This window comes from Ailuropoda melanoleuca, chromosome 10 (genome assembly GCF_002007445.2).
Source record: "Ailuropoda melanoleuca isolate Jingjing chromosome 10, ASM200744v2, whole genome shotgun sequence".
NCBI lineage: Eukaryota > Metazoa > Chordata > Mammalia > Carnivora > Ursidae > Ailuropoda > Ailuropoda melanoleuca.
In genome coordinates this window covers 398,902-424,401 of record NC_048227.1, presented here as the reverse complement: position 1 = coordinate 424,401, position 25,500 = coordinate 398,902, and the positions used below count along the sequence as shown (strand labels likewise).

At 51.8% G+C, this 25,500-nt stretch overlaps 1 protein-coding gene across 7 annotated transcripts in view; it reads right to left on the bottom strand.

Annotated features, from left to right (window-relative positions):
* The window catches only part of SUN1 (Sad1 and UNC84 domain containing 1), a 30,711-nt gene extending 5,435 nt beyond the window's left edge, over positions 1 to 25,276 (bottom strand). Inside the window, exons 1-18 of one of the 7 annotated variants that reach the window (XM_034669639.1) lie at positions 25,088 to 25,276; positions 23,299 to 23,483; positions 21,948 to 21,974; positions 21,634 to 21,831; positions 16,686 to 16,883; positions 16,047 to 16,130; positions 15,652 to 15,762; positions 14,411 to 14,509; positions 13,808 to 13,901; positions 12,510 to 12,568; positions 12,259 to 12,428; positions 11,401 to 11,640; positions 8,446 to 8,532; positions 7,252 to 7,295; positions 5,779 to 5,914; positions 4,260 to 4,514; positions 3,688 to 3,772; positions 1,287 to 1,402 (exon numbers count right to left, since the gene is read on the bottom strand). In XM_034669639.1, the coding sequence (XP_034525530.1) occupies positions 1,287 to 1,402; positions 3,688 to 3,772; positions 4,260 to 4,514; positions 5,779 to 5,914; positions 7,252 to 7,295; positions 8,446 to 8,532; positions 11,401 to 11,640; positions 12,259 to 12,428; positions 12,510 to 12,568; positions 13,808 to 13,901; positions 14,411 to 14,509; positions 15,652 to 15,762; positions 16,047 to 16,130; positions 16,686 to 16,883; positions 21,634 to 21,831; positions 21,948 to 21,974; positions 23,299 to 23,483; positions 25,088 to 25,203 (2,304 nt within the window). In that variant the 5' untranslated portion in view covers positions 25,204 to 25,276. The remainder of the gene's footprint in view (positions 1 to 1,286; positions 1,403 to 3,687; positions 3,773 to 4,259; positions 4,515 to 5,778; positions 5,915 to 7,251; positions 7,296 to 8,445; positions 8,533 to 11,400; positions 11,641 to 12,258; positions 12,429 to 12,509; positions 12,569 to 13,807; positions 13,902 to 14,410; positions 14,510 to 15,651; positions 15,763 to 16,046; positions 16,131 to 16,685; positions 16,884 to 21,633; positions 21,832 to 21,947; positions 21,975 to 23,298; positions 23,484 to 25,087) is intronic. The other 6 variants (XM_034669640.1, XM_034669643.1, XM_034669644.1 and 3 more) reach the window with 6 other exon arrangements.
* Between the last annotated feature and the right edge of the window lie 224 nt (positions 25,277 to 25,500).

The following is a 25,500-nucleotide window of genomic DNA, read 5'->3' as shown; positions in this document are numbered from 1 at the left end:
CCCCAGCACCGCGGAGGCTGGGCGTCGTGTGTGTTCCATGGGGGTGGCACCATTCAGTGAGCCCCGGCTGTGCCCTCTACAAAAAGGTCTGGGCCTGAGCCCTGGGAGGGCTGCAGACACTGTCTCGGGTACCCCCCCACTGGCTTGGTCATGGAAGTAGGAGCCGGTCCTGTGGCTGCTGTCCCCAGATTCTATAAAAATTTTCTTTACTCTGAGAAGCCAATCACCTATTCCTCCAATTTCATTACAGGTAAGAGTTCCTCCTAGTCAACCCTCCCCATTCCAGTTTCCCTGGGAGTTCTCCTGACAAAGCAGTCCCTCACTCCCATACGTCTAAGATCCAAAATGCCAGCTACCTCCAGACACTGGATCCAGTCCGTGTAATGGGCACAAAGCCATGGGTCAGTGTGGTACCTCAGGGAACGTCAGGAACATCAAGCCCTCTGCACTGTCTGAGGGCAAAGAGCGTGACCCAGCAGCCAAGGCAACGCCTGAGGGTCCCATGAGCGGCCGAGAACTGGTGCCTGGCAGGTACTCAGGCCTGCGGGAAAGCTGCCCACACACCCGTTGCCAGCCGGGCTCCCAAGGACGAGACAAGGACCACGACAGCAACAGGGCATCGAAATTTTAAGTTTACTGATCCCTCATGGTCAGATTAATTTGTAAATTCCTGTTTTTGAAGAAAAGCACAACTATCATGAGGATATTTCACCCAAGAGGAGTCGTTTGAATTTTCTTCAAAAAGGCAGTAACGTCCGGCAGTGCTTTAGGAGAGGAAACCAATATCTGTGACAATTTACATTTTCCCTCCTCCGTCTCTGTGACCAACTGTGTACCACAAGTCACGCACTAACAGCCATGCACCCCGAGGGTGGCCCATGGGGGCTCTGGAGTCTGAAGCCCGGTCGGCTGGCACGAGCTGCGTGCGGCGCACCATGGTGCCGGGGAGGGGTCTCCCCCTGCTCTGGCTCTTCGGAGACCAAGAAAGCACAACCTTGTCTCACGAGGGGACGCCCTTGGCTGTCACCAGGGCCGCAAAAGGGAAACCGTGGCTCGTGCTGCGGGGGTGAACCAGAGGGACGAGGGCACGACGCACAGCCAGAGCGAGGGCGCCGCTGGTGCGTGGGTCTGTGCGAGCCCACGGAGCGAAGCCCTCGGCTAGGCACCCTTCCGCAGGGACGCACGTGGCGCCACGGGAACGAGCAGCCACAAGGCGGCTCCTGGCTCCTGCTGAGGCTGGCGGGGGGGGGGGGGGGGGGGGGGTGCACGCCCAGATCACGACTCACCTGGATCACGACGCGCGGGGACTGGGAGAAGTACCAGAGCGGGATCCCGAACAGGCTGATGAGCGCCGTCTTGGTCTCATACGTCTCCGAGCAGCGTGTGCTCAGGACACTCCCCCCTGAAAGCAGAGTTCAGGGCTGGCTCAGCGTCCGCAGCGACCCGCTGGGAAGAGCCTCCCTCCCCGTCAGGGCGTTACCGCGAGGGCTGAGCGTTCTCCAGCTTCGAACTTCACAAAGAACGGTCTACTTTAAGATCAGCCCAGGCTCCTGTCAACTTTTTCCAAGTTCAGGGCACAGCTGCGACCTTCCAAAGCAGCATCCCCATCTGCCACTCTAGCGAAGGGGACTCTGAAGGGACTTTGTGCCTCTTACTAAAGAAAGAGCAACGCCTCCGACAGGCACTGGAGCTCCCTGACAGGCGTGTGTTGTTACGGGGGCCCCGGCGACGGGACGCTCTCGCGGCTGCTCGGGACGGGGGGGCGGGCGCCAGGTCTGCTAACCTAACAGGTCCAGGGCTCTACGTGGGGTAACGTAAGCATCCTGCAGCGAACACACTAAAAACCACTGAATCGTGATGCTTTCACAGGGTGAAGTTTAGGTTATGTAAATTAGATCTCCATTAAAAAGAACGCATTAAAAAATATATCCAATTTGCCACTCGACAGGAGACAGGCAGACAGGAGGCTGCTGCCAACACAAGACGGTGCGGGAAGAACAGCAACAAACTCAAAATAAACCCTGTAAAATGAAAGCTGCCGAGACGTCTGTGTTCGAAGAGGCGGTGAGTCCCACGCTGGGGGTCCACCAACGCCCCCATAGCACCTGCACGAACACAGTGGCGGGCCCGCGTGATGACTGCTCCTCTGGCCATGAGCGAGCAGAGCCGGGAATTCAAACACGACCATAGAGCAGTGCCGGCCCGAACCTCTGAACCTCGGCGTTACTCTTTACACATTCTGTCCTCGTTTAAAAAAAAAAAAAAAAGGATCCTTAAATACGGACCCTATAAAAAAAAATACCCTCAACTTACAAAGACTCGAATGCCGTGAGGAATGACAGAACCTTCAGTTCGGTGTCATCAAAATTACCACTCTACATAGACATACGGGTCTGTCGGGACTAGTTACACTCCGGGGAAAACAATGACCCAGCTGAGCGGTTTCTTCATAAATCACTGAATTTCGCAAACAAGCAGCTAAAATCACTTCATATTCTATAAAAGTCACGCTCCACAAAACATACACTACAACAATTAAGACCCTTCCCGACCCCTGGCGGACACCGGGAGAACGTGGGGCGTTTCACGCGCAGCGGCAGCTCCAGGCCAGTGTGGGGCCTGCGGGGACCAGGTTCCCAACCAGGGGCATCACGCAGATTGCCTCTGCTGCGGGGTGAGGGTAAACTGAGTCACCGCTGGCCTGCAGGGCTCTCTGACCCCTTCATCAGCGACCGTGTGTGAAGAACGTCCTTTTCTCTGAGAGAAAATGCTGGTTTACCAACCGTTGATCTCCAAGTCCTAAGTTTTAAACACTCAGAAAAATATTTTCGGTGACACAGACGGTAGAAAAACCTCCCCTAAACAGATGTGATGTCCCTTGAAGTCTTCACTGTTGTGTAGTAGGGACATTCACACGTTTCCTCAAAGAAACGCTCCCATGCTTGATCTGGGGGCGTCGTCCCAAATGTCACCAAGGGTGTAGGTGACAGAAGACGTGTGGACCACAATGCTTCACTAGACCACCGTTCTGATGGCTCAAACGCACCTGGCCCCGAGGACCGGGACCGGGTCCCGAGCCCACGCGCCTACAGCACGCACCACTTCCCCTTCGTTTCTCTGCGGAACAAAAGCAGCACCCCCACTGCTCTGCTCATCCAGGAGCCGTTCTCACGGCTGCTTTCTGTCTGCCAGCTGTCTCCCCCATAGAGGGAAGGCTCCCGCGGGGCCAGTCCCTGCGTACAGCAGGCACGGACCCATCGCTCACTGAACGCCTGGACAGACACGTGCTGACGTCACTGAGCGCTCTGGAAAGCAGTCTGAGACTGCTGCTCTAGTGTCCACCACGACGCTTCTACACTTAACACACTTTACCACACAGCCAACGTTGTGTGGCAGTAAACTCTGACGTAGCTAGGAGAACCCAAAAGCGACCCAGATGCCCTCAAACTGGAATTTTGCGGACGTAGGTCATTACAAGGGCTCAGGCCAACTGATGTGAGAGCACACGCATCACCAGCAGCCCTCCTCCGGGAGAACCTGAGCATCCCCTGAAGCAAGAGCAGGAGGGGCATACCCACAGTGATGCTCTTTCCCAGCATCAGGTTCCAGACGGCTTGGAAGTGGGGCAGGTAGCGGCTGGCCAACAGGAGACCACTGTACTCGGTAAGCAGACTTCTGTTTACTCACCACCGGACTCCAGAGCGAAGTCCACCATGCCAGTCTTATCCTGGGAATACAGCTTCAAGGCGTTGTTCACGATGACGCGGGCTTGCTGGACAGAGCCAAGTGCACAACAGGGAGACAAGACTCAGCGGCAATGGAGAAATGAAGGCCACATGTTTCCATCAAGAACACATTTTCAGTTACCTGTATCTGGGGATACAGGCTTGGCGTGGAGGGGTCAGTCCTGCACCCCCGCTGCAGGGGCCATCACGTGGACGTGCTGCCTTGTCACCCAGGGCTCACACACAGCCACGACAGTCATGAGCCAGAGAACCCGTGGGTTCCACAGAATATGGACAAAGCGAGGACTAGAATCTGGGACGGGAGCTCGGCACCATATTCCGGGGAAACTGCTATGATTTCAGAAGGTGCGCAGCCACCCGGGGGGACAGGATCTCTGGGACACAAGCAGCTGGAACCTGCCCGCACCCCAGGCCGTGCTGAGCACCTCTGGATCAGCGCCACGTCCCCGTGAGACCCCGCATCTGCCCGCTCCCTCACAACGCCACCGTGAACACTGCTCGCCGTGCACCTACCGCTTCAGTGATTCCGGAAATCCCTGCCTCCTTTGCAGCGGACACTACGGTTTCAGAATCGGGAACCCGCTTCGTCACAGAGATGTAGTGCGTGACGTTCTTCAGGATTTGCAGCTCCAGATCCCGTAATAAAACCTGCAGGTCGTCCTTGCTTACGAACCGAGAAGAAACCGTCTGTAGCAGCCACTCGAGAGACCCGCCCTTCTCCTCGCCCGAGAACATGCGTCTGATGGTTTCTCGGACTTGGGCGTCTACCTAGGAAGACCATTCGCAAGCAGAACATGAAGTCGCTGTTCTAACGAAAGCCTCTCACTTCGCTTCTGTCACCTCAACACCTCGAAACTATCACAAAGCGTCTCGAATACCCGTAACGTAAACGGGACAATTCTCCCCCTTCACAATTTGAGAACCTCTATAAAAATGCTGGAATAGGAGTACTGGACCAGAAAAGCGCAGTGCGCACCCAGAAAGCCCAGGAGACAGCGGCTCCGTCCACCTTGTCGCCTGCGCGTGCTCCTCAGCGGGCATTTACCAAGCGGGGTGCCCCCGAGGCTCAGGTGTGGAGACAGAGGAGCCCCTTTTCCTCACACTCAGTCTGGTAAAGAATCAGTCGTGCCAACAACTCAAGTGTTACTTCACGTGTGCTAGAAACACCCTGGTGCGTTATTTCTACACAGCCCCTCTCCTTGCTTGGCACGGAGATGCACAAGAGAAATCACGCAGGAGGCCCCACTCAGCCACTCAGAGCTCTGGGGCATCCACACTACAGACACCCCGCCACGTCCTCCCGGTGCCTGTCTGCCCAGGGGACTCTGTCAGGGGAGCCCCGAGAGTGTGGCTGCTACCTGCAGACTATCTTCGTAACTGCTAAACAGCCTAAGACATCCCACCCCCAGAAGGCTGCAGGCGCTCACGGTGCCGCCACGTCAGCACTGGAACGACTGTCATCCTTCTTGCAAACCCAGTTAGTGGAACTGAGCGACCTGCTCACGAGCTCTGTCCACGTTCCTGGTCCCCTTTCCCAGCAACTTCAGGAGCTCTTTGCAGAACAGAGATAAGTTTATCATCTGTATCGTAAACACTTTTTCACAGCCTGCTATCTGCCTCTGCCTTACGACTTTTGCCATTCACATGTTTGTATTGTTCATTTTCACGCAGCTCGAGCGTCTGGACTTCTCTCTTGCATAAGGACGCATGGGCCCGACACCGCCTGATACGTGACCACATGATGCAGAGTGCAGAGTGCGATGTGACTCTCCCGTGGTGAAAAGACATACGAATACGTGTTGGCGCATGGCCTTATGCACGTAAAGGAAGTGTGCAAAGAAGCACACGGAAGCCTTAATGTGACAGGAAACGCCAGGAGAGCTGAATATTAACTACTTTCTCTTAGATAAGTTTAAAAACTTCACATATAAGAAAATAAACGTTCTACAGAAAGTTGAAATCAAATTAATAAACCTAAAACTTCAGTTCAAGTGTTCCTTTACTCCCTGTGAGGAGACATTTTACCACTTGCCTTTCCATGGATGGTATCGACCTCTTCACAGCTGGTTTTCAAATGCTGCCAACTGGACAATTCAGATTTCAGCTGACCCAGCTCTAGTTCCAGATGCTTCACCATGGAAAGGAGGTACTGCTCTTCCTCAGCTCCGCTGGCAAGTCCACGGGAGGAGAGAGGAGGAAACAAGTCAGGTGTCACCAGTCACACATGCGTAAACGAGGCAACAGACACGTGGAGGAGGGACCCGCGCCACCCCCAGACCCGTCGATTCTGCACACACCTCCACCTGTCCCACCTCAACGTCAACAAGAGCCATCAGCTCTAAGTCAAAATCCCAGAGACCCTGTCCACATGACCAGTACATGCACGTATACACACCATCCACGCACATACACACACCCCTTCCACACCGGTCCACGCACGTACACACACCCGTCCACACCGGTCCACACATGTACACACACCATCCACGCACGTCCACGCACCCCGTCCACACCGGTCCACGCACGTCCACACACCCGTCCACACCGGTCCACACATGTACACACACCATCCACGCATGTACACGCACCCCGTCCACACCGGTCCACAAATGTACACACACCATCCATGCACGTACACGCACCCCGTCCACACCGGTCCATGCACGTACACACACCCGTCCACACCGGTCCATGCACGTACACGCACCCCGTCCACACCGGTCCACAAATGTACACACACCATCCATGCACGTACACACACCCGTCCACACCGGTCCATGCACGTACACACACCCCGTCCACACTGGTCCACACATGTACACGCACCCCGTCCACACCGGACACATGGGACCTACGGTGGTGATACAGGATCTGTAACACACACAGGAGCCAGAGGTAGGAAGATGCTTCAAGCTCATTTTCTGGCCCTCCCCCACCCCCCACCCATGCAGAGCTGCAGGAATCCCTGAAGCAACAGGAAGGTACAGGTGTCCCATCTACACACACATAGGATGGGGGTGCAGAGCCCGTGTCGATAAAATGAGGGGTGTGGGAAAAGACAGACACCATGAGTGTATCCAGGAAAGGGAAAGTCCATACTTCCAGGAAAATTCGTGGGGACAGACAGAAGTACCAGGCAAAAGCAGCCCACACACCACATCCCCAAGAAACTGTCAGGAACAGAGCCATTGAGATGGCCAAAAAACAGCTCGGGGCTGGCACAGAGCCACATGCACGGGAGGTCCAGGAAGGTAGGCGTCCTGCCCGCTTGAGCGGCTGCTGGGATGCTGAGAGTGAGGGCACAGAAGTCCACCCGCACCAGGGCCCCAGCTCAACTCCGAGCGCACCCTGGCAGCGAGTCTCTGTCCTCGGGTGAGACTCCACTGGGAGTGATCCCACCAGAGCACCCGTAACTCATGGTGCACACAGTGCCCCCTCGGGAACGACTGCTGGGTTCCACATTACGAGAAAACGTAAAATGTTAATTCATCTGAAATTATCCTACCTAGCTGTTCTCAGCTTGGTCTGTTCTAATTCCTTCCGGATGGCCTAAAAAGTATGAGAAAGAACTGTTTAGACAGGAGTTATACACTAACATTTCATAAATCACACTCTTGATTAACACTATATTTCTAAAGGGAACTACATGTATTTATCTGTAATTTTTTCCCCCTTAGTTCAAACCCCAGACCCGCCTGCTAATTGGCAGGTGAGGGATGTTTATTTTTTCAAAGTAAATGGGGTTTTTTTTTTTTTTAAAGATTTTGATTCTTAAGTAATCTCTACCCCCAGCGTGGGGCTTGAACCCACGACCCCAAGGTCAAGAGTCACCTGCTCTTCCGACTGAGCCAGCCAGGCACACCCAAAGTAAACTTTTAGAAGACATGTAACATATACTCAGAGAGCTGCAGAAATCACACGGAACACCTTGATGGATTTCCAGAATAAGCAGCTCCTGTAACCAACCCCCCGGCCAAGAAGGACACTGCCAGCACCTCCAGGAAGTTGCTTTTGAACAGGGAAGGACAAGGCCATGACAGAGTCACATATGGAGATAGAAGTCGTGAACAGGGTACGTTCAGAGATGGGGGGCTGACACCACCACCCCACGTTGGGAAGCCGCATGCATTCAAACTCCAGGTCAGAATCCCCATGGCACAAATGAAGTGAGGGCTATGCTCGTGACCTCTTGTTTCCTTCTCCAGCCCCCCCACCCCACCCCATGGATACCAGGGATTCTGCGATCAGCAGGTGATCGGAACTTGCCGGGTTCCACGTGCAAACAGGGCAGCCGCCCTGACACACTCAGGGCTGTGCCACGTCTGCCCCTGCACCCAACGTGCCAGGCGACCCCGAATTGGATCGCGCCACAGTCTCTGTGGCTCAGATCAGTGCCAACATCCCAGCCTCCCACCGATATCTGATAATAACAGCTTTTCCACCAGAAAACAAACACTGTCTGTCTACAAAGTCACTCTGCAGAAGGCTGTGTGACCTCGAGGAGAAACAGGCTCAGGCCCCCTTTGAAAAGATGCCTTGGAGTCCGTGAAAAAGGCAGACTTGTGAAACATGAAAGTAGTAAAATGAGCTCCCAGGAGCAAGGGACAACAGTCAAAAGACTTCTCCTTGCAGGCTGAGGAGTGTGAGCAAACGCACGGAGGCAGGTGCTCTCTTGCTGAGGAAAGGTCGAGATGCATACCTCAGACTTCTCTGTCAGTTTTCCAAGAACGTCTTCTAGGTTTGAGAGGCGCAATTCGTGCTCTTGGTGGAAACTCATGGTGTCGGTCTTGGAAAGAAACACAAGTGGGAGGTAAGCAACAGACAAAGACCTGGAAGTTGTTTCCACACAGAAACCCAAACACGAGACTGCCTGGTCACAGCCTGGCCTGGCGTCACAGCGGTGGGGGGGCCCCCTCAGCATCCACAAGTCCACCCCTCCCTTGACAGCTCGCACGCCTGTGTTCTCCAGGAGACACCCACGTGGACGGCCCCCTGTGTGAGGGAGGACAGCGGGCTACGAGGAAAGACACACCAACTCCCTCACCGAGCTCCCACACAGTACTTGACACACAGCACAACTCCGGGAATGACCTGACCGGAGCACTGCCCTGCGGCACGGTTTACCAGGTGACTGAAGGGACTTACTTAAACACCGCACACACAAGTTACTCTTCCGGCTTGCAAGACAAGAGAGCGACAAACACATCAGAGAAGTGACGGAACTGCTGAGAAACTAGTTTGTTCAACCTACGCCCAACCATTTGTTCAGCAGTTCTTAGGAGGCAGAACTACATGAAGACTGTCAGATATAGTCCCAAGCAAAGTCTAGAAAAGTCACTGCCAACTATCCACTGAGACAGCGGGACAGGCACCGTGCGCCCTGAGAGACTGAGACCCAGGCCAGAAGATACAGAAACAAAGTAATTCAATACGTTCATTATTGGAGGTCCAGCCTGTTAATTATACCCCATCTGTTCCAAATTATAACCACAATTTATGAAAGTAAAGTTTACATAAAAACAAGACGAAAAATGGGATAAACCGGAGCACAGGGATGAAGGCTAGCTAGAATGAGGAACCCAGGTCGCTGACATACACAAACGGCAGCCACGGATGCGGCCGTGAGCTTCCTCACCGTCTCTGCCTGCCACCTAACTGCAGCTCGATGAGAAGTGCCACTCTCTCGGCTGTCCACGGCAACGGCCACCAGCCACGTGCGGCCAGCGCAGCTGAGAAACTAGCTCCACACCGCCCCACGCAGCTGGCGGCCTGCTCAACAGCACAGTGCAGACGCACAGCACACACATGCCAGGAGCACGGCGGGGAGGGCGAGTAACAGGCGACCACAAGAGTAAGACGAGCGGGGGGCCGCTTCAGAAGCCAGCCCGCGACTGCCCTGCATCAGGACTAGCATCACGGTCACACTGGCGTACAGGCAGATACTGGAGAACAGTGTATGGAGGACAGGCTAAATCCGTACTTAGCTAATCTAATTTAGAACCTAGCTGTAAAGGGAGCCCAGACTGCATAAGATTTGATAGTTTACAGAACAAGACAAAAACTGATGCTTGGCTGGTTTTTTTTTTTGAACTGTCACCTCTTTTCTCAGCAAGAGAAATCAACATAACTGAAGGTTGCCAGCTCACCACCTGTTTGCTTGCTTGAGGATTTCACGGTCCTATCATCCCTGTGGTGGTGACACTATTTCAGAACACCTCGGCTGAGATGCTTCTTGAGACCAACATGCTTCCTGGCATGACTCTACGCTCACTCAGGAAACGTCCTGCCTACAGGGACAGATTTCGTGATCTGCCACCTACAACAGTCCAGATGCTCTGTTTTTCAAAACAGCACCTCCCTTGACAGGGAAGCACTTCAGCCCTTCCTGCTGTTCCATCCTGTCTGCAAAACACCAGCGAAGTTCCCTTCACCCTTCCCATCTAACAAAGTTGTTGAATGGCCACTAAGAGCAGACCAATCATAACGGTGTTAACTGGACCTCGCTGAGAGCACTCAATTTTATGGTCGAGAAACTGGAAATCAGCAAAGACAGGAATCAATGTAGGACGCCAAGTGCGCCTTGAGCAGGCACGGAGACTCCAAGCGTGGCCACCTAGGGCCGTGCAGAGAAGGTGCAAGCGTGCCCTGTCACTTCGTGCCCTGTCACCTTGGGGTCCCCATGCTATTGGCACATTACAATGACAACTACTGATGGGCCTTGGGCCAGACCACAGTCAAGACAAGGGTCATTCATTCAACATCAGTTGTGACAGTGACTTGAAAGGTGGGAGGGGAAGGTGCTGACCAGGGTGCACTTGGCCCTGGGGGTGCTTGGCCTGGGGCCAAGTCTAGCTGGAGGCTCCAGGGACAAGAGGCAGGCTTGCTCAACAGCACAGTGGGACCAGGCTTTGTGCAGGGCCTTGAGGAGGTCTGGGAGTCCCCAGGCCGAGACACCTGCACCAGGGAGGGAGGGGAGTCGGGGGTTCCTCCTTGACTGTGGTGCGGACAGCTGGGGGGGGCAGGGCTTTGAGACAAGAGACATGAGGGAGAGGCAGGCTGTTGAGGAAAGGGGCAACACGTACTTAAAGATTTCACGCCAGTGTACCTCAATGCTGAATACTCACTTTGGAACTTAAGAAAACAAACAGCAGTTCTGAGGAAAACTGACAATTCTTTCCCTGAGAATACCGAATAAACACAACATTTTTGTTCAGGGCTCCACATGGAATAGCAGCTCCTCTTAACTTCATTATCGTGAGATTTTTTTAGATGACAGATTTAACTTTTCAAATCAGTGTGGATTTAAAACTCATATGAAATCACAGCTGACAGTGAAACTTCACTGAATTATTACGTTCAATCCATTTTCAAAGTAAACTGCGGGTCAGAAACAACTTGCAGACAGGGCACCAGGTCCCATGGCTCCCAAGAGCAAGCCACCCACGGCGACCGTGGCTCCCAGCCCCCAGCGCGGCACCCACTCCGCTGCTGTCCCACGGGCTGCAGCTTCCGGTCTCGGACAAGCACCAGGAAACCACCCTGGCCCTCAGCACACTGCTCCCAACAGCCGAGAAGCACGAACACCTGTCACAGCAGCACCTCTCCCGTTCTTCGTCCCCAAAAAGAAAACGAACACTTGAGAACTCAGCATTACCTGAGAGCCCGACAGTCTGTCGGCACCCATTTCCTTTAAGTGCTGCCCTACCACACGCTGAACCAAGGACAGCGTCGCCTCGCTATCGCCGTCCATCTGGTCCACCTGCGCCTGCAGTTTCTGAAGCACAGCAGCCAGTTCTCTAAGCTTCTCGTCGTGGCTGCGACACTGTCCAGACAGCGAGGTCAGCTGTCTTTCCACTTCGCTCCTCCGAAACCAGCGGAAAGCCTCGTCACCATCCTACAGCAGTGAGAGCAATTCCAGCAGCAGGAAGGACACATCAGGCCTGGTGTGAAATGACCTCAGAGCACAGTATCACAGCGGAACGTCCCTACAACGCATGTGGAGCCGTTAAGGCACAGGACAGGACCACGTCCATCCTCAGGGATTTTCCTTACAGGACAGACTACAGGGACCTGTCTTTTCTTCTTCCTTTCTGTCTTTTCCAAAGTAACGGGTACTACTTTTTTTTTTTTTTTAAAGATTTTATTTATTTATTTATTTGACATACAGATAGCCAGCGAGAGAGGGAACACAGGCAGGGGAGCAGGAGAGGAAGAAGCAGGCTCCCAGCAGAGGAGCCCAACGTGGGGCTCGATCCCAGAACACTGGGATCACGCCCTGAGCTGAAGGCAGATGCTTAACTGCTGTGCCACCCAGGCGCACCATGGGTACTATTTTTTCAGTTAAAATTAACTGAATGAGATTACTTACATATGCATTACTTAATCTATCTCAGAACATTTAAGGAGCTCTAAAGCTTGCTTACTTGACGTTTAACATTTTCTGAACCAGGGTACCTGTTCTCTGAGGAATACAGAGGAGGAATGCCTGAGAAGAGAGCTTCTGTGTGCTCACCTCCAGCAGCTGGCTCAGGTGAGACTCGCCAGGTGTGAACGTGCTCTCAGGGCCGTCCACCCGCTGAGCTCCATATATGCGTGTCCAGTTGAGCACAGGCAGGCCTGAGAGGAAGTCTCCCTGGCCGCACAGGGACAGACCTGCAGCTAAAGGGGACAAGGGCCAACACTCTGCAAAACGTGCAATTCTTGCCCTTATTTACATCTTCGTGTGTAGATATTCATCATGGAACTAAGTCAGAGTTTACTTACCTAGTAAAAGTAATAATGGAATGAGCAAGAGTAAAAACTTGCAGATATTTCGAAGGCACCTAGAAATAAAAAAAAAAATTTTAACTTGGATAAAAGAAAAATCAGGGTCACCATCCTATTTTAACTTTCTGGGTAATTTTATACAAAATAACCCCGCCCTTATTTTAAAATGAAAGTCGGGGCGCCTGGGTGGCTCAGTCGTTAAGCGTCTGCCTTCGGCTCAGGGCGTGATCCCGGAGTTCTGGGATCGAGCCACGTCAGGCTCCTCTGCTGAGAGCCTGCTTCTCCCTCTCCCACTCCCCCTGCTTGTGTTCTCTCTCGCTGGCTGTCTCTATCTCTGTCAAATAAATAAATAAAATCTTTAAAAAAAATAAATAAAATAAAATGCAAGTCTACAGTAATTGGGGCGCCTGGGTGGCTCAGTCGTTAAGCGTCTGCCTTCAGCTCAGGTCATGATCCTGGCGTTCTGGGATCGAGCCCCACATCAGGCTCCCTGCTCAGCGTGAAGCCTGCTTCTCCCTCTCCCACTCCCCCTGCTTGTGTTCCCCCTCTCGCTGCCTCTCTGTCAAATACATAAATTTTGAAAACCTTAAAAAAAAAAAAAAAGTCTACAGTATTAGAAATACAGCCAGAGTTGCTTTTTTTTTTTTTTTTTTTTTTTTTTAAAAAGNTTTTTTTTTTTTTTTTTTTTTTCAAGTAGGCTCTGTACCCAATGTGGGGCTTGAACTCAGAACCCTGAGATCAAGGGTCACACGCTCCTCCAACTGAGCCAGCCAGGAATGCAGTTACGGTGTTATCTACGAGGTGTGTATACACCTACAGGGGAACCTGTCTATAAAACAGTGTCTCCTGGCCCACAGTCACAATCAAACACATTCACTAACTATTGATTTGCACGGCACCATGCTGGCCACTAAAGGACCCTGGCTACCGGCCCACTTAAGGACCCTGGGGCCAGGGGACCTGCCCCAGAGTGGGAGCCAGACCCTCTCCCAGTCCTGACCACACCCCTCCCGATCTGTGTAATCCCTGACAAGGCACTCAACTCCTATACACTGTGGTTTTAAGAGACAGCTGCCTTTCCTTTCTCACAGGATTGGTTTGAAAAATTACATAAAAATATGAAAACACTTTGTAAAATACAAAGTGATATAAAAAAAGGCAAGATATTAATATCCCAAAATATAAAAATGATGTAAATATAAGCTAAATCATTTTAAAAAATCAAATTATATCCTGCAATGAGCACAAAGTCAGTTCTTAAAAATACCAAGTTGACATCATATTGGTTTCCTTACCTTGTAAGAAGAAACACATTCAGCCAAGAAATCAAAGTAACAAACTGGTACCATCCAATCCCTAGCCACCAGAATATTCCAGAGGCTGCCTTCCCTAGAAGAGAAAACACCAAACATTGTAAAGAAATGCCCTTTGGAAAATCAAACTCCAAAATGGACTGTTTTTGTGACGGTCAAGCGAGAAGCACAAGGACATCTGCTAACAAATATCACATCAGTATCTGAAGACGGCGTTAGGCATGACGCACTGAGGAGTGTCCGTCTACTCAAACACAGGGATGTCAAGCAGCACACAAAGTGAAGCTGATACACAAAACAAGCCACAAGTGGGAAACACCAAATCCACGCATTCTCCATTCCAGTTCAACGGAGCAGCTGGACTTGCACAGGACCTGACACGACAGGGAAACAAAGAACGCTCATGCACCAGAAGCACGGATGTTAGCACTTCTACGGAATCGAGAATGAAACGTGTTATGTCAAGGAGCAAAGTATGCAGTCCTAAAATGAAACTTTCATTTGGTGAGATCAATCATTAATTGCAGCAGCCTAACTGCCCAAAGACTTGCAGAGAACACTAACAGACAAAGCTAATACAAGCACCTGGAGCCAGCACCGCCAACCAAAGAACCGACAAGAGCATCTTCAACACAGACCATCCGGAAGCTCCAATCCTTTGCAGCGTCTGCACCAACAGGTGACCTGTGACAGATAACACGTATGCGAGAGGGGCATGCTCAAAACATACACCAGAAATCCACTCTCCATAGTTACAATACAACAAACTCCCCCTCGTATGCATTTTACCAAAATTCTTTCAAATCACTTCAGAGTCTCTTCTTGGGAAGAACAACAAACCAACCATGTTGAGTCCAAGCAAGACTGTGAAATACACTTATGAAATGCTATCACATGCTGAATGGTGGTTCACTCTTCCTGCAGATACTCAAACAAACGCAGAGTCCCCTCTCAACTCCCCGGGGGCGGCAGGCAGCCCCCCGCGTTCACGGTTGGTGCTAAGACAACTTGCAGATAAAACTCCACAGACACCAGCGGTTACCTCCAGGTGAGACCAGGAGGGCTCATTACTCCAAGTCCATTCTAAGGGCTAACGTTTTCCAGTGAAAACGTTGGGATTACAAATGGTAATACCACTGGATGACAGGAGAAGACAATAAACTTTGTATCAAACATCACACATTACAAAAGGCCGAACACTGCTTATGAAATCCATTTTGTTTTGGTTTCTTGAGATTAGCTGCTGGAAGCTATATACTACTATAAGCATTTGTGTGCTGACTCCTGACCCTATGCTTGATGGGAAGAAACATGGTTTAAGGGGATTCTTTAATCTATCACTTTGTTCTATTACCAGTTAAGAAACCATTATTTTTGAAGCTTAAAAAAAAAAAAAAAAAAAAAAGCTCTGTACAAAAGGTGACCCTTTGGCAAGAAACTTCCAGGTATAAATGGGAAACCCTCTACCTTCGCCTGTGTGCCTCCGCGTGGCAAAGGCTCAGGACACAGCAGTCACCAGAACGATGCCGTGTGTCCCGGCAACCGGGCACGGGACACGCAGCTTCCTGTCAGGTCAACCCCCGCAGGAGGGTGACCAGCCTCTAAGCCTTTGATTTCACCTCAAGCAAGCTACTTTTCACATGAGTAACTTGCACTAAATACCTTTACAAAGAAGCTTCTCAAGAGAGACGTTCTCTGTATGTTAAGCTGAAGTCAGTATTACTCCTGTCCGTGTTTAGCAAGCGCTCGGCTCGCCAATACAAACAAGGAGCTACACATTTGTGAAGAACACGATAAAGACAAAATGAAAAGGTGCAGATGACCACCTGTGTAAGAAAAGACGTGCCAAATGGCCCCTGCTACGCTTTTTGGACTCGAGGACTGCAAGCGGACGGCTGTGTGCATCTCAAGGAGCTCCTTCCTCTTACAGTCATCACCTGTGGGCGGTGGTGACAAGCAGTTAATTTGACAGATTACTGTGCAAACCTGGTCAATCGGAACTGTGCACAACAATGGCAGTTTGAGAAAATTTGGAAACTTGATGAAGCAAAAGAATAAGAAACCAAAGCGAATGCAATCCGGGGGCTCCTGGCATCTGCCGCTAAGGGTTCGGCAAGTCTGCCTGAGCGAGGGGGTGCAGGGTCTGTGTCAGCAGCCCACATCGCCACCGGGGGAGCCGCCGCCACCGTCCCGCGAGCCCGCGCCACGAAGCCATACTTACACAAGGACTCCCCTGTCACACTGAGGTGGCCGTCCTCTCTGAGAAGCCCTCCTACATTCACTGTCCCACAGTGACTGGAATGAGCTGCAATACACGCAGAACAGACTCAGAGACGCTCGTCCAAGCACATTCAGACGCTTCCCGCCGCTGATGGGGCCGCGTGGTCCCAGAGAGCCTCTGTGTGCAGGGGAGGAGTGAGGGGGAGGCGGGCAGGTGCAGGGCTGGGCTTAGGGAGAGAGCAGTCAAAGCCCCCCTGGCGGGACAAGGAACCGCAGGAAATGCAACACAGAGACAGGCCCATTAAAAATGGCTGGAGACACTACATTCTAGATGCCATTCAAATAAACTGCTTCTGCTTTAAAAAGGTACTAAGAATCAAAACTTGAGTACATTAAGTTCTTTAAAAATAACTTTAAAAATGTTGAAACACTGTTCCCCTTTCAGAAAATGGAACCAGTACAAACACATGAAACTTCATCAGCTCCTCACAGGAAGACCCTAGCAAAGCGCCGCGAGAAAGTCCGCGTAAGAGCACGAGAGCAGAAACGTGGAGGAAGCGCCACACTGGAAAAGCAGTGTTTTCTCCACCTCGAAAGCATTATTAGGTGGAAGAGGGAAGAAAAAAAATGATTTAAATACCTTTTGATTCATGGCTTTCTGACTTATAGCTTTTTGATTCACGATCTTTTGATTCATAACTTTTCAATTTGTAATTTTCTGATTCATAATTGAGCTTCATTAAAACCACTCGAAAAAGCTGGACTAAGAACGACGACAAGCATGATGAAGTGTCCTTGGCCAGCCACAAAATCCTCTCCGTGTGGAAAGGGCCACCGCCTATTGGAAACCGTGAACACAGTTACTTTTTCCCACAAAGCCAACGTTTGCTCCCCCTGAAAAGTTGGACAGCTGAATTACTCATTTTGGGCAAACAGAATCCACATTTTACACGTTTGTCAGAGATGACGACTTGGGAAGAGCCGGAATGACACACGTCACCTCCTGACGGAGGCGGAGTTACACAGCGGCCCCGCACCAGAGAGCCGTGCGCCAAGACTCCATCACAGGCGAGCCGGCACAGAGGGGGCCAATCCTGCTGACATCTACTCCAAAGTCTAGATACTCGCTCAACCACCACCCACTGTCCTCTGTCACCTGCCCGGAAAAGGACCCCCAGACGTGCCCAACAGCTACAGGGACGTCTGCTATAGCATCTGCTGCAGGGGACACTACAGAAGCCACCGGCGTGAGCCTGCAAGGAGCAGGTCCGTTACAGAACCCCGCTGTCCCCTGCTGATCGTTAGTGCCTGCAGCTTCACGATACGGCGGGATCCCTGACTTTTCTTCCATTAACCTAAAGTGTGTCAGGTGATGGTCTACGAGTTACAGTTGCTGGAAGTCTGCGCTCCTCACTGAGTGTAGACCCGAAGTGCCTGTCAGACTGGTCCACTCGCTCTCCTGGCTCGGGGAGCCCTGCCTGAGTTCGGAACGATGGCGCTGAGGCCAGCTGCAACTGGAGAAGTCTGAGTGGGGGGGATTTTAAAGAAATGAGTTTTCTCCTGCTTTTTTCTTCAAACAGCCTACTTAGTAGCGTACTGGTGACCTGGAGCACTGGCCCCAAAACACCCGCAGACCCACGGCTAACCCCCCTCCCCTCCCAGCATCCGCGCCAGCTGTCTCCCACTGTGCCTCTACCCACCTTTCACACGGCCCTGAAACTTCCCGTGAAGCTTCGTAAACACAGAGAACACTTATGAAGAGGTGATACATGGTCTCTTCCACTGATCACCAAGAACACTGAAATTCCATCTTCCACCCATGGAGGTGGCAGAATTTTCAAAGCACGAACCAATAAAGAACTGGCAAGAGCACGTGGAAGGAGGACGCTCATACTCCCACCGCAAGAGAGCAATCCGGGTCGGTCTCTGGGGAAGTCAACTGGGAGGATCTCTTTAAACTGAAATTGCAAAAAAACCTTTTCCCCCAGCAGCGATGCTTACTTAGGAGTGGCAGACTGGAACAGCTTTTTAAGTATTTTTTAATTGCTAGCTACAGTTTCTTCAGGAGAGTGGCCGCCGAGGGGAGCCGTCCCGCACAGGTAGAGCGCGTGTGCAGCTGCACCCCCCGCCGCCCCCCAAGCCACATCCAGGCAGCCTGCCGGCTGAGCAGCTCACGGCAGAATAGACACGCCCCTGCCTTGCTGCTGGGTCCGCTCCTCCACGCGCCCAAAGGAGGCCGGCACCCCAGTCCCGAGGCTGGTTCAGGAAGCCAAACGCTGCTCTAAGCCACAAGATAAATGACACTTTGTCCAAGCCGTGACCTGCCCTTTCTAGCATAAGTCCCCCAACAGAAGGTTAAGTAAAGAGTCACCATAGGCAAGACAGAGAACACAGAAGGCTGTTTTCCATTTCTGATTTCCTGAGTGCCTCCCTGTGAGGCCCGGGAAGGCCCCCAGCTTTCCATGCTTCCCGGGAGGAACCTCGTCCGTCCGCGTGCAGACACCCCATTGGTACCCTGCTCTACAGAGCACTGCTCGATGTCCCAAGGAAAAGACCACCAAGCCTTGTGAAAAGCCTTTTGGAGGTGAACCAGAAATTCATGTTTTGTCAAGGCTGTGCACCTCACCTGAACCTCGAAAGGTTTAGGGCTCAGAAACCACACGGCTCAAGTGGGTCCCTAAGCTCCAAAGTCTCTGTTCGACTCCTAGTTTGTCTACCCTAGGGAAGGATTTGCCCGTGTACACAAGTACATACACACAAAGAAACACACCCAGAGAACACGGTTTCTAGAAGCATACAGAGGGGCAGCACCCGGGTGGCTGAGCTGGTCAAGCATCCGACTCTTGACTTCCAGCTCAGGGTCATGAGACTGAGCACCCGTGTCAGGCTCTGGGCTCAGCGCAGAGTCACCTTCAGATTCCCTCTGCCCCTCCCCCTGCTCGTGCACGCAGACACCAGTGCGTGCGCGCTCTCTCGCATTCTCTCCCTAATAAAATCTTTAAAAGCATACAAAAATAAAAAACGTGAACGTCCATCTAGACAGACACTGATTAAATACATTTCGATACAGCCATAACTGTAGTATTAGGTAAGAATCAGAAAGAATAAAGCCCATCTGAAGCGGCACATAAAACGAAGCTGCAAAGCCATATCCGTACCAGGACATTTCACCAAAACAAGCCGCAGATCTCTACAGGTACGAAAAAGCAAAATGGAGGTGGTACTCACACACCATGAATGCACTACAAAATGCCACTGAATCATACACTTTAAGATGATTAACAGTTAATTTTATGCTACGTGCCTTTTACCTCATTTAAAAAGCAGAAAAATTCGCCGTGATCTCTTACTATTAGCACATCTCCCTCTAAAAGGGAGACCAGAGGGGGTGGGGGAGGGACGAGGGGGAGGAACTTCCTTTATCCATACTGTTCCAAGGTTTTACAGCCAGAATAATAAGTAAAAACAAAAATAAAGGCAGAAAATGAGTAGGGTGTTAATTCATGCTCTTTGTACATATTTTCAGTAACTGTGGTAAAGTGTGACAATTCGTGCAGCACGGTCTCCACAGGCTGGCTGGACGCAGCATGTAGTGTGGTCACCTCTGGGTGGTGGGTTACAGGCAACTTTAATTTTCTTCCTTGTGCATGTCTGGGATTTCCAAATATTCTTTGATAAACACTTTACCCAAATAATTAAGAATGGGTGTTTTTAAATTAGTGTTGGTTGCAATCACTGTTATAATTTAAAAGGGCAAGGAAGGTGATAAGCACAGAGGCTCAAGCAGATAAAAATATAGCTTGTTTTCCCCACAAAAACACTGAAGACCAAATCAAGCAAAATAAAGCAAGAGACTTCCAAAGTCTACTACCAAAACCACACCCAAGCACTTTCCCATCTGAGCTCAGCTGAGGCCACCAACCCACATCCACAGCCTCAGAATGAAGACAGTTGGCTGTTGGGAATAAAGAGACGTGACCTTTACTATGATGTGCGTGAGGGGCCGAGGGAAAGCAGCGAGTGTTTCTACACATGCTCACAGGGCTGTGAGCACAGATAATGCATGAGGTTATGGTTGGTGGAACATGCTTTTACTATCCTCCTCTTGGTGACGGCATGCTTCAAAATGCAGCCTCAGTAAAGCCAGACACATGGCATGTCTGACGGTTGCACAGAGTTCAGGCAGGTGCCAGGCCTGGCTCCCGGGCTCCACCCAGATGGTTAGCCCTCAAGAGGCAGCACAGCATGTCAGGGACAGCATCCTGGAGGCCAGATACCTGGGTCCGGGTCCCAGCTCCATTACTTACCGGCAAGCTTCTTAAGCTAGTTAAAGCTCAGTGTGCCGGTCTAGAAGATGTGGAGAGCAACAGGACTGCAGGGCTGGGGCGCAGGCCAGGGAGAGCCACAAAGCGCTCTGCGATGTTGGCCTCCACAATCCAGAAGGTGCTAGTAACGAATTCCTCAGACCCACTCTGCCACCCCCCTCCCTTGCCTATTTTAATATATTAATGTCAAAAGTGTCAATAACCCAAAGTAGACAAAACCAGAAACAGGAGCCACCAGGATAAGACACTAAGATGGAAATAACCCTCAATCCTGGTACCATCCTTCATTATGTCAAAATAGTCATTTGAAAAATACTGCGTGCCCTCACATGCAGGACACAGACAGGAACGCAGTGACAGACAGACAACAGGTCTGCCCTTCTGGATCCCTGCCCACCTGGCCAAGCAGCCGGCAGCTGGCTTCAACAGACTGGGGGCTGAAGACTCGGAAACCAGGGCTCCCTGGCCTCGCCGTGATCACGAGGAAGGGAGTCACGGACAGGCCTGAGTCCCCAAGCCAGCAGGGATGTCTCAGCCATGCAACGGAACCTGGATGGGGGTCTGTCGCAATGCTGACCCCGGGGGACCCAGGCGAAGAGGAGAGGAAGTAGGCACCCGGCCCAGGAGGGTGCCCCACAGGCCTGCCTGGTAAAGCTGTGGCAGACCCAGCGATTCCAAGGCCACCTCCAAGGACCTCTCTGTTCAAGCAAGTGCAGCCAGGCCTCAGAAGGCCACCGCAGCTGATGAATGGGCCACGGGCACAAAGGCCACGGGCATATGGGCCACGGGCACTCAGTGAGGACCCCCACAACGACCGCTGCCAGCACCCACCCCAGCACTGCACGTTTCCGAGGAACCCCGAGCTCACGGACTCTTACAGAACCAGAGACCACATGCTCCTCATCTCACGCGCATAAACTGCCACCAAGCTGTTCCACTCACAGAAGCGTCCATGACCTCATGTGAAAACAAGGGCCACATGCTGCCACCAGGTTTCCTTGAAACCTCGGGTCTCCTCTGCTCACCCAAAGCTCAAATTCACAGAATTTCAGACACTCCAGAGCACAAAAATACAAGCCACAAAAAATGTAAATTCAACGAGGATGAACAAGAAAAAAGTTCATCTTTGGTGCATTTCTTAAACTTTTATGAGACCATTTTGAGTTCAAGTCAATGACAGGAAACAGTGCACATGCCAAGGGGCCTATAAAACCAGGTTTATAAAAAGAGTAGAGCTGTTTGGACATGAAATCTTTTTCTAACCTTTCAAAGAGACAGACTCATGTTTCTGATTCATGTCCCTCGAGTACAGCCTTGGCGACGTCCCACGGGGAGCAGAGTGCGCAGTGAGCGTGTCCTTGCGCTCAGCGAGCAGGAGGCAGTCACTGCATGTATAGCCATTGCTCCTGGTACCTTCTGCTGCCAGGTCCCCATTTCCCTGAGTGGCAGCTTTATTTCCACCTAAAGTTTGCAAAAAAAAGTAGAGGGAACCAGTTTATCACAATCTGTAGATACCTAAAAAAAACAAAAAATTTCCATCTTGAAAAGTGGGTAGAAATAAGGACTAAAATAGTTACCTTTAAGATCTCCATCGTCGTCAAGACCTAAAACATACACACACATTTGCTCATAACTCGAATTATCACAACAAAGCGTGCACACACACAGAAACACACACACACACACACACACACAGAAAGTAAAGGTTACAATGATTAATAAATCAGCATTTTGGCAACGGTCGAGATCTATTCCCTGAAATGCCTGCAACTAATGAAAATCCTCCAGATATACACAGGCATGATCTTCTGAGTCAAGAGGAAAGCACATCTCTGGAGAGAGCACCTCCACACACCTGCACGCACACATACCTGCACGTACATACACACACCTGCACATACACATACCTGCACGTGCACACACACCTGCACGCGCACACACACCTGCGCGCACACACCTGCACGTGCACACACACCTGCGCACACGTGCACATACACACCTGCGCATACACACACCTGCACGTGCACATACACACCTGTGCACACACACACCTGCATGTGCACACACCTGCATGTGCACACACACCTGCGCGCGCACACACCTGCATGCACACACACCTGCATGCGCACACACCTGCGCGCACACACACCTGCATGTGCACACACACCTGCGCGCACACACCTGCACGCGCGCACACTTGCATGTGCACACCTGCACGCGCGCACACTTGCACGTGCACACACACCTGCACGTGCACACACACACACACACACACCTAAGAGCAGGCAGGAAGACAAGACTCCAGTACGGAGAGGCAGAAGCCCCACCAGCACCCTCTGCTTCAAGCACCGCCTGGGAACTAGCCTTGCCAGCTGAGCCAAACGGGGCAAGCACCAATCCCAATGCTGCCTGGAATTGGCACACCAACTTCTGGAAGCTGATCTGGACCTTCTAATCTTCTCAAAGGGGCTGACCAGAACATGGAGCGGACACAAGCAAGCAGCTGCATGTCCCTGTGGCCGTCGCCCTGCCAGCATCGAGGATGGGGTCACACCGTCGCTGCCTTAGCAAGACGGCTCACGAGCCACACTGCTTCGTAGTGTCAATTCGTCCATACAGAGCGCTTTCTAAGACTCCAAAATACTGTGTCTGCCTTGTTGCTTAGAGCTCTCTGGAACCTGAAATTAGGCCGGTGAATGTTTCTAACCACCATGCTTACCCCTCTTACAGAAGTAACGCGTCTGGAAAGAGAGCTATCAGATCACGACCTGACTCCTTCACCCGGTCCCACGTCATGAGTGGTTGTGTGTGAGCACAGCCAGCAGAAGCAGGTGTTTATAAGCCGCTGCCCACCTTCTGAACTTGAGTCTAGAGGAAGCCTCGATCCTCCCAGAGCTTCTCCCACCCTGTAAGGGGCAGATGACTCACCCCAGAAGTGGTCCACTTTGGTCTGTTCGCGGATCAGAGACTCATCCAGCACGGGAGGCCGCAGGCAGGCTGCACCTGACAGCATGCTGGCAGCGCTCTGGCCCGCGGCGCAGGACACGACCTTCCTCGATGTGTGGTTTACGCTAACAGCCGGCTTGCTCACACTCCTGCGCTGCTTTGCGGCTCTGACAGGAATAAGAGAACAAGCTTATAGACCTTTGTCTTACAGTGAATACCAAAGGATTCTATTTTACCAACACAAAATCTTTTTTTTTTTTAAAGATTTTATTATTTATTCGACAGAGATAGAGACAGCCAGCGAGAGAGGGAACAAGCAGGGGGAGTGGGAGAGGAAGAAGCAGGCTCATAGCAGAGGAGCCTGACGTGGGGCTCGATCCCATAACGCCGGGATCACGCCCTGAGCCGAAGGCAGACGCTTAACCGCTGTGCCACCCAGGTGCCCCCCAACACAAAATCTTTTAAAACAAATACAGTATTTTTAAGGCCATTTTCTTAGGTCTTCTCTGCTACAATGAGACACCCATTAACCTGACACAGGAATCCTCAAGCTGGGGTTCCAGAGCTACTTCTAAAACTATACACACAAGACAGTTTTCAGATTATTGTGGGCCCCACGATCCAAAAGTGGTTGGAGCTTAAAATAATCTAACAAAAATGACTTAAAATAAAAATTGTGATTTATAAACTTAACCCCTCCCCCCTTCAGAACGAGCGTGTGGATGTCTCAGTTCTTGGTAAAGATGCAGCAGCATTAAGGACGGCAAGGAAAGGCTGCAGTCTCACTTCCTGTACCCGTATTCAGCACACGTAACAACAAAGCCCCTGAAAGCAAACTTTATGCATGTCAGCACCAGGCGGGGGCAGGGAGAGGACCCCCCCCCCAAGGGAATGCAGAGCAGACAAGCCAGGACACAGCGGCACACCGCACCCGGACACTGGCTGTGGCTTGCCCAGCAGCACAAAACCAGCCTGGCCGCAGCGCCCTGCACACACAGAGACGACAGGGGTCCTCAAGGGCACTTCCCGAGCCGACTGAGCTGCAACCCCATTCTCCTATTCTCTAAATAACCCGCAGTGAGTGTGAGGCACACGGGGCCTCGGCCGCCAGCGCCCAGCCTGGCTCCAAGGTGGCATTCCCCCGCCTGTCTTCATAGGGACCACCCCAATCCTGAGCGAAAGATGACCGTTCAGACCGGAAACTCGTCATTCTTACGTGAGCAATACAACATTATCTCTAAATGGCATGAAGATTTTTGCACACCGCTCCTTCTTGGGTATGCACATGTGATGGGCACACGAGAGCTCAAAAAGTGAGTGAATGCAATCATGAACAGAGGTGAACTGCTAAACTCCATGGATGGGTCTGTTAGTTCACGCAGGTTTTAATAAACAGACCAAGTGTTAACAATGCAGAGCTCATCCACGGTGCCACACGATCGTCTGGGAAGGCCACCCCCCGCAGACAGCGCCAGAGGCCGGCTGTGTGTACTGGCACTGCGTCTGCTCCAGGGTGCCCACGCTCCCCCCCAGAGTCTGAGCACAAAGCCAGAGAACCAGACACACCAGAACGTCGACACCAGACAAGCCACGCGGTACGGAGTTAGGTTCGTTCCGTATCTGCAGCACAGCTCTACGACTTGAGGCGTGCCTCCGCGCGGTGTGCACACACACCCTTCGATGCAAGAGTGTGCTTTACAGACCAGAAAGCTTGTGCGCCCGGTTTTCACGGGGTTAGAGCACGCGTGGGAACACAGGAAGCAGTGCTTACCTGGCCACTCTGTCCTTCAGGGAGGCGGTGCTACTGACGCAGGAGCAAGCGTCCCCAGCCTGGCCGTCCTCCACGGCACATGCGGTCGTGACCAGTCGCAAACTACGGCGGGACATTCTTGGAGAATCGAACACGGGGTCCAATCTGTGCTCAGTCTCGAAAGCCAGAGCATCAGAAGAGTAACTCGAACTAGAAAGAAAAAGCTCGTCAGAGATAAAGAACGCTGACAGTGGTTTCTGAAACATACTGAACAAATGACGAACAGAACGTGTACTGATCTTGTGCAGATTTTAACAACAGCCATGACTGTGTGATGACCTTCCTACGAAGCAGGAGACCCCCAAATCGGGGGACAACTGATGCTCACCACAGACACGCTCTGGCCACACCGTCTATGAGGTGAAGTCCCCAGG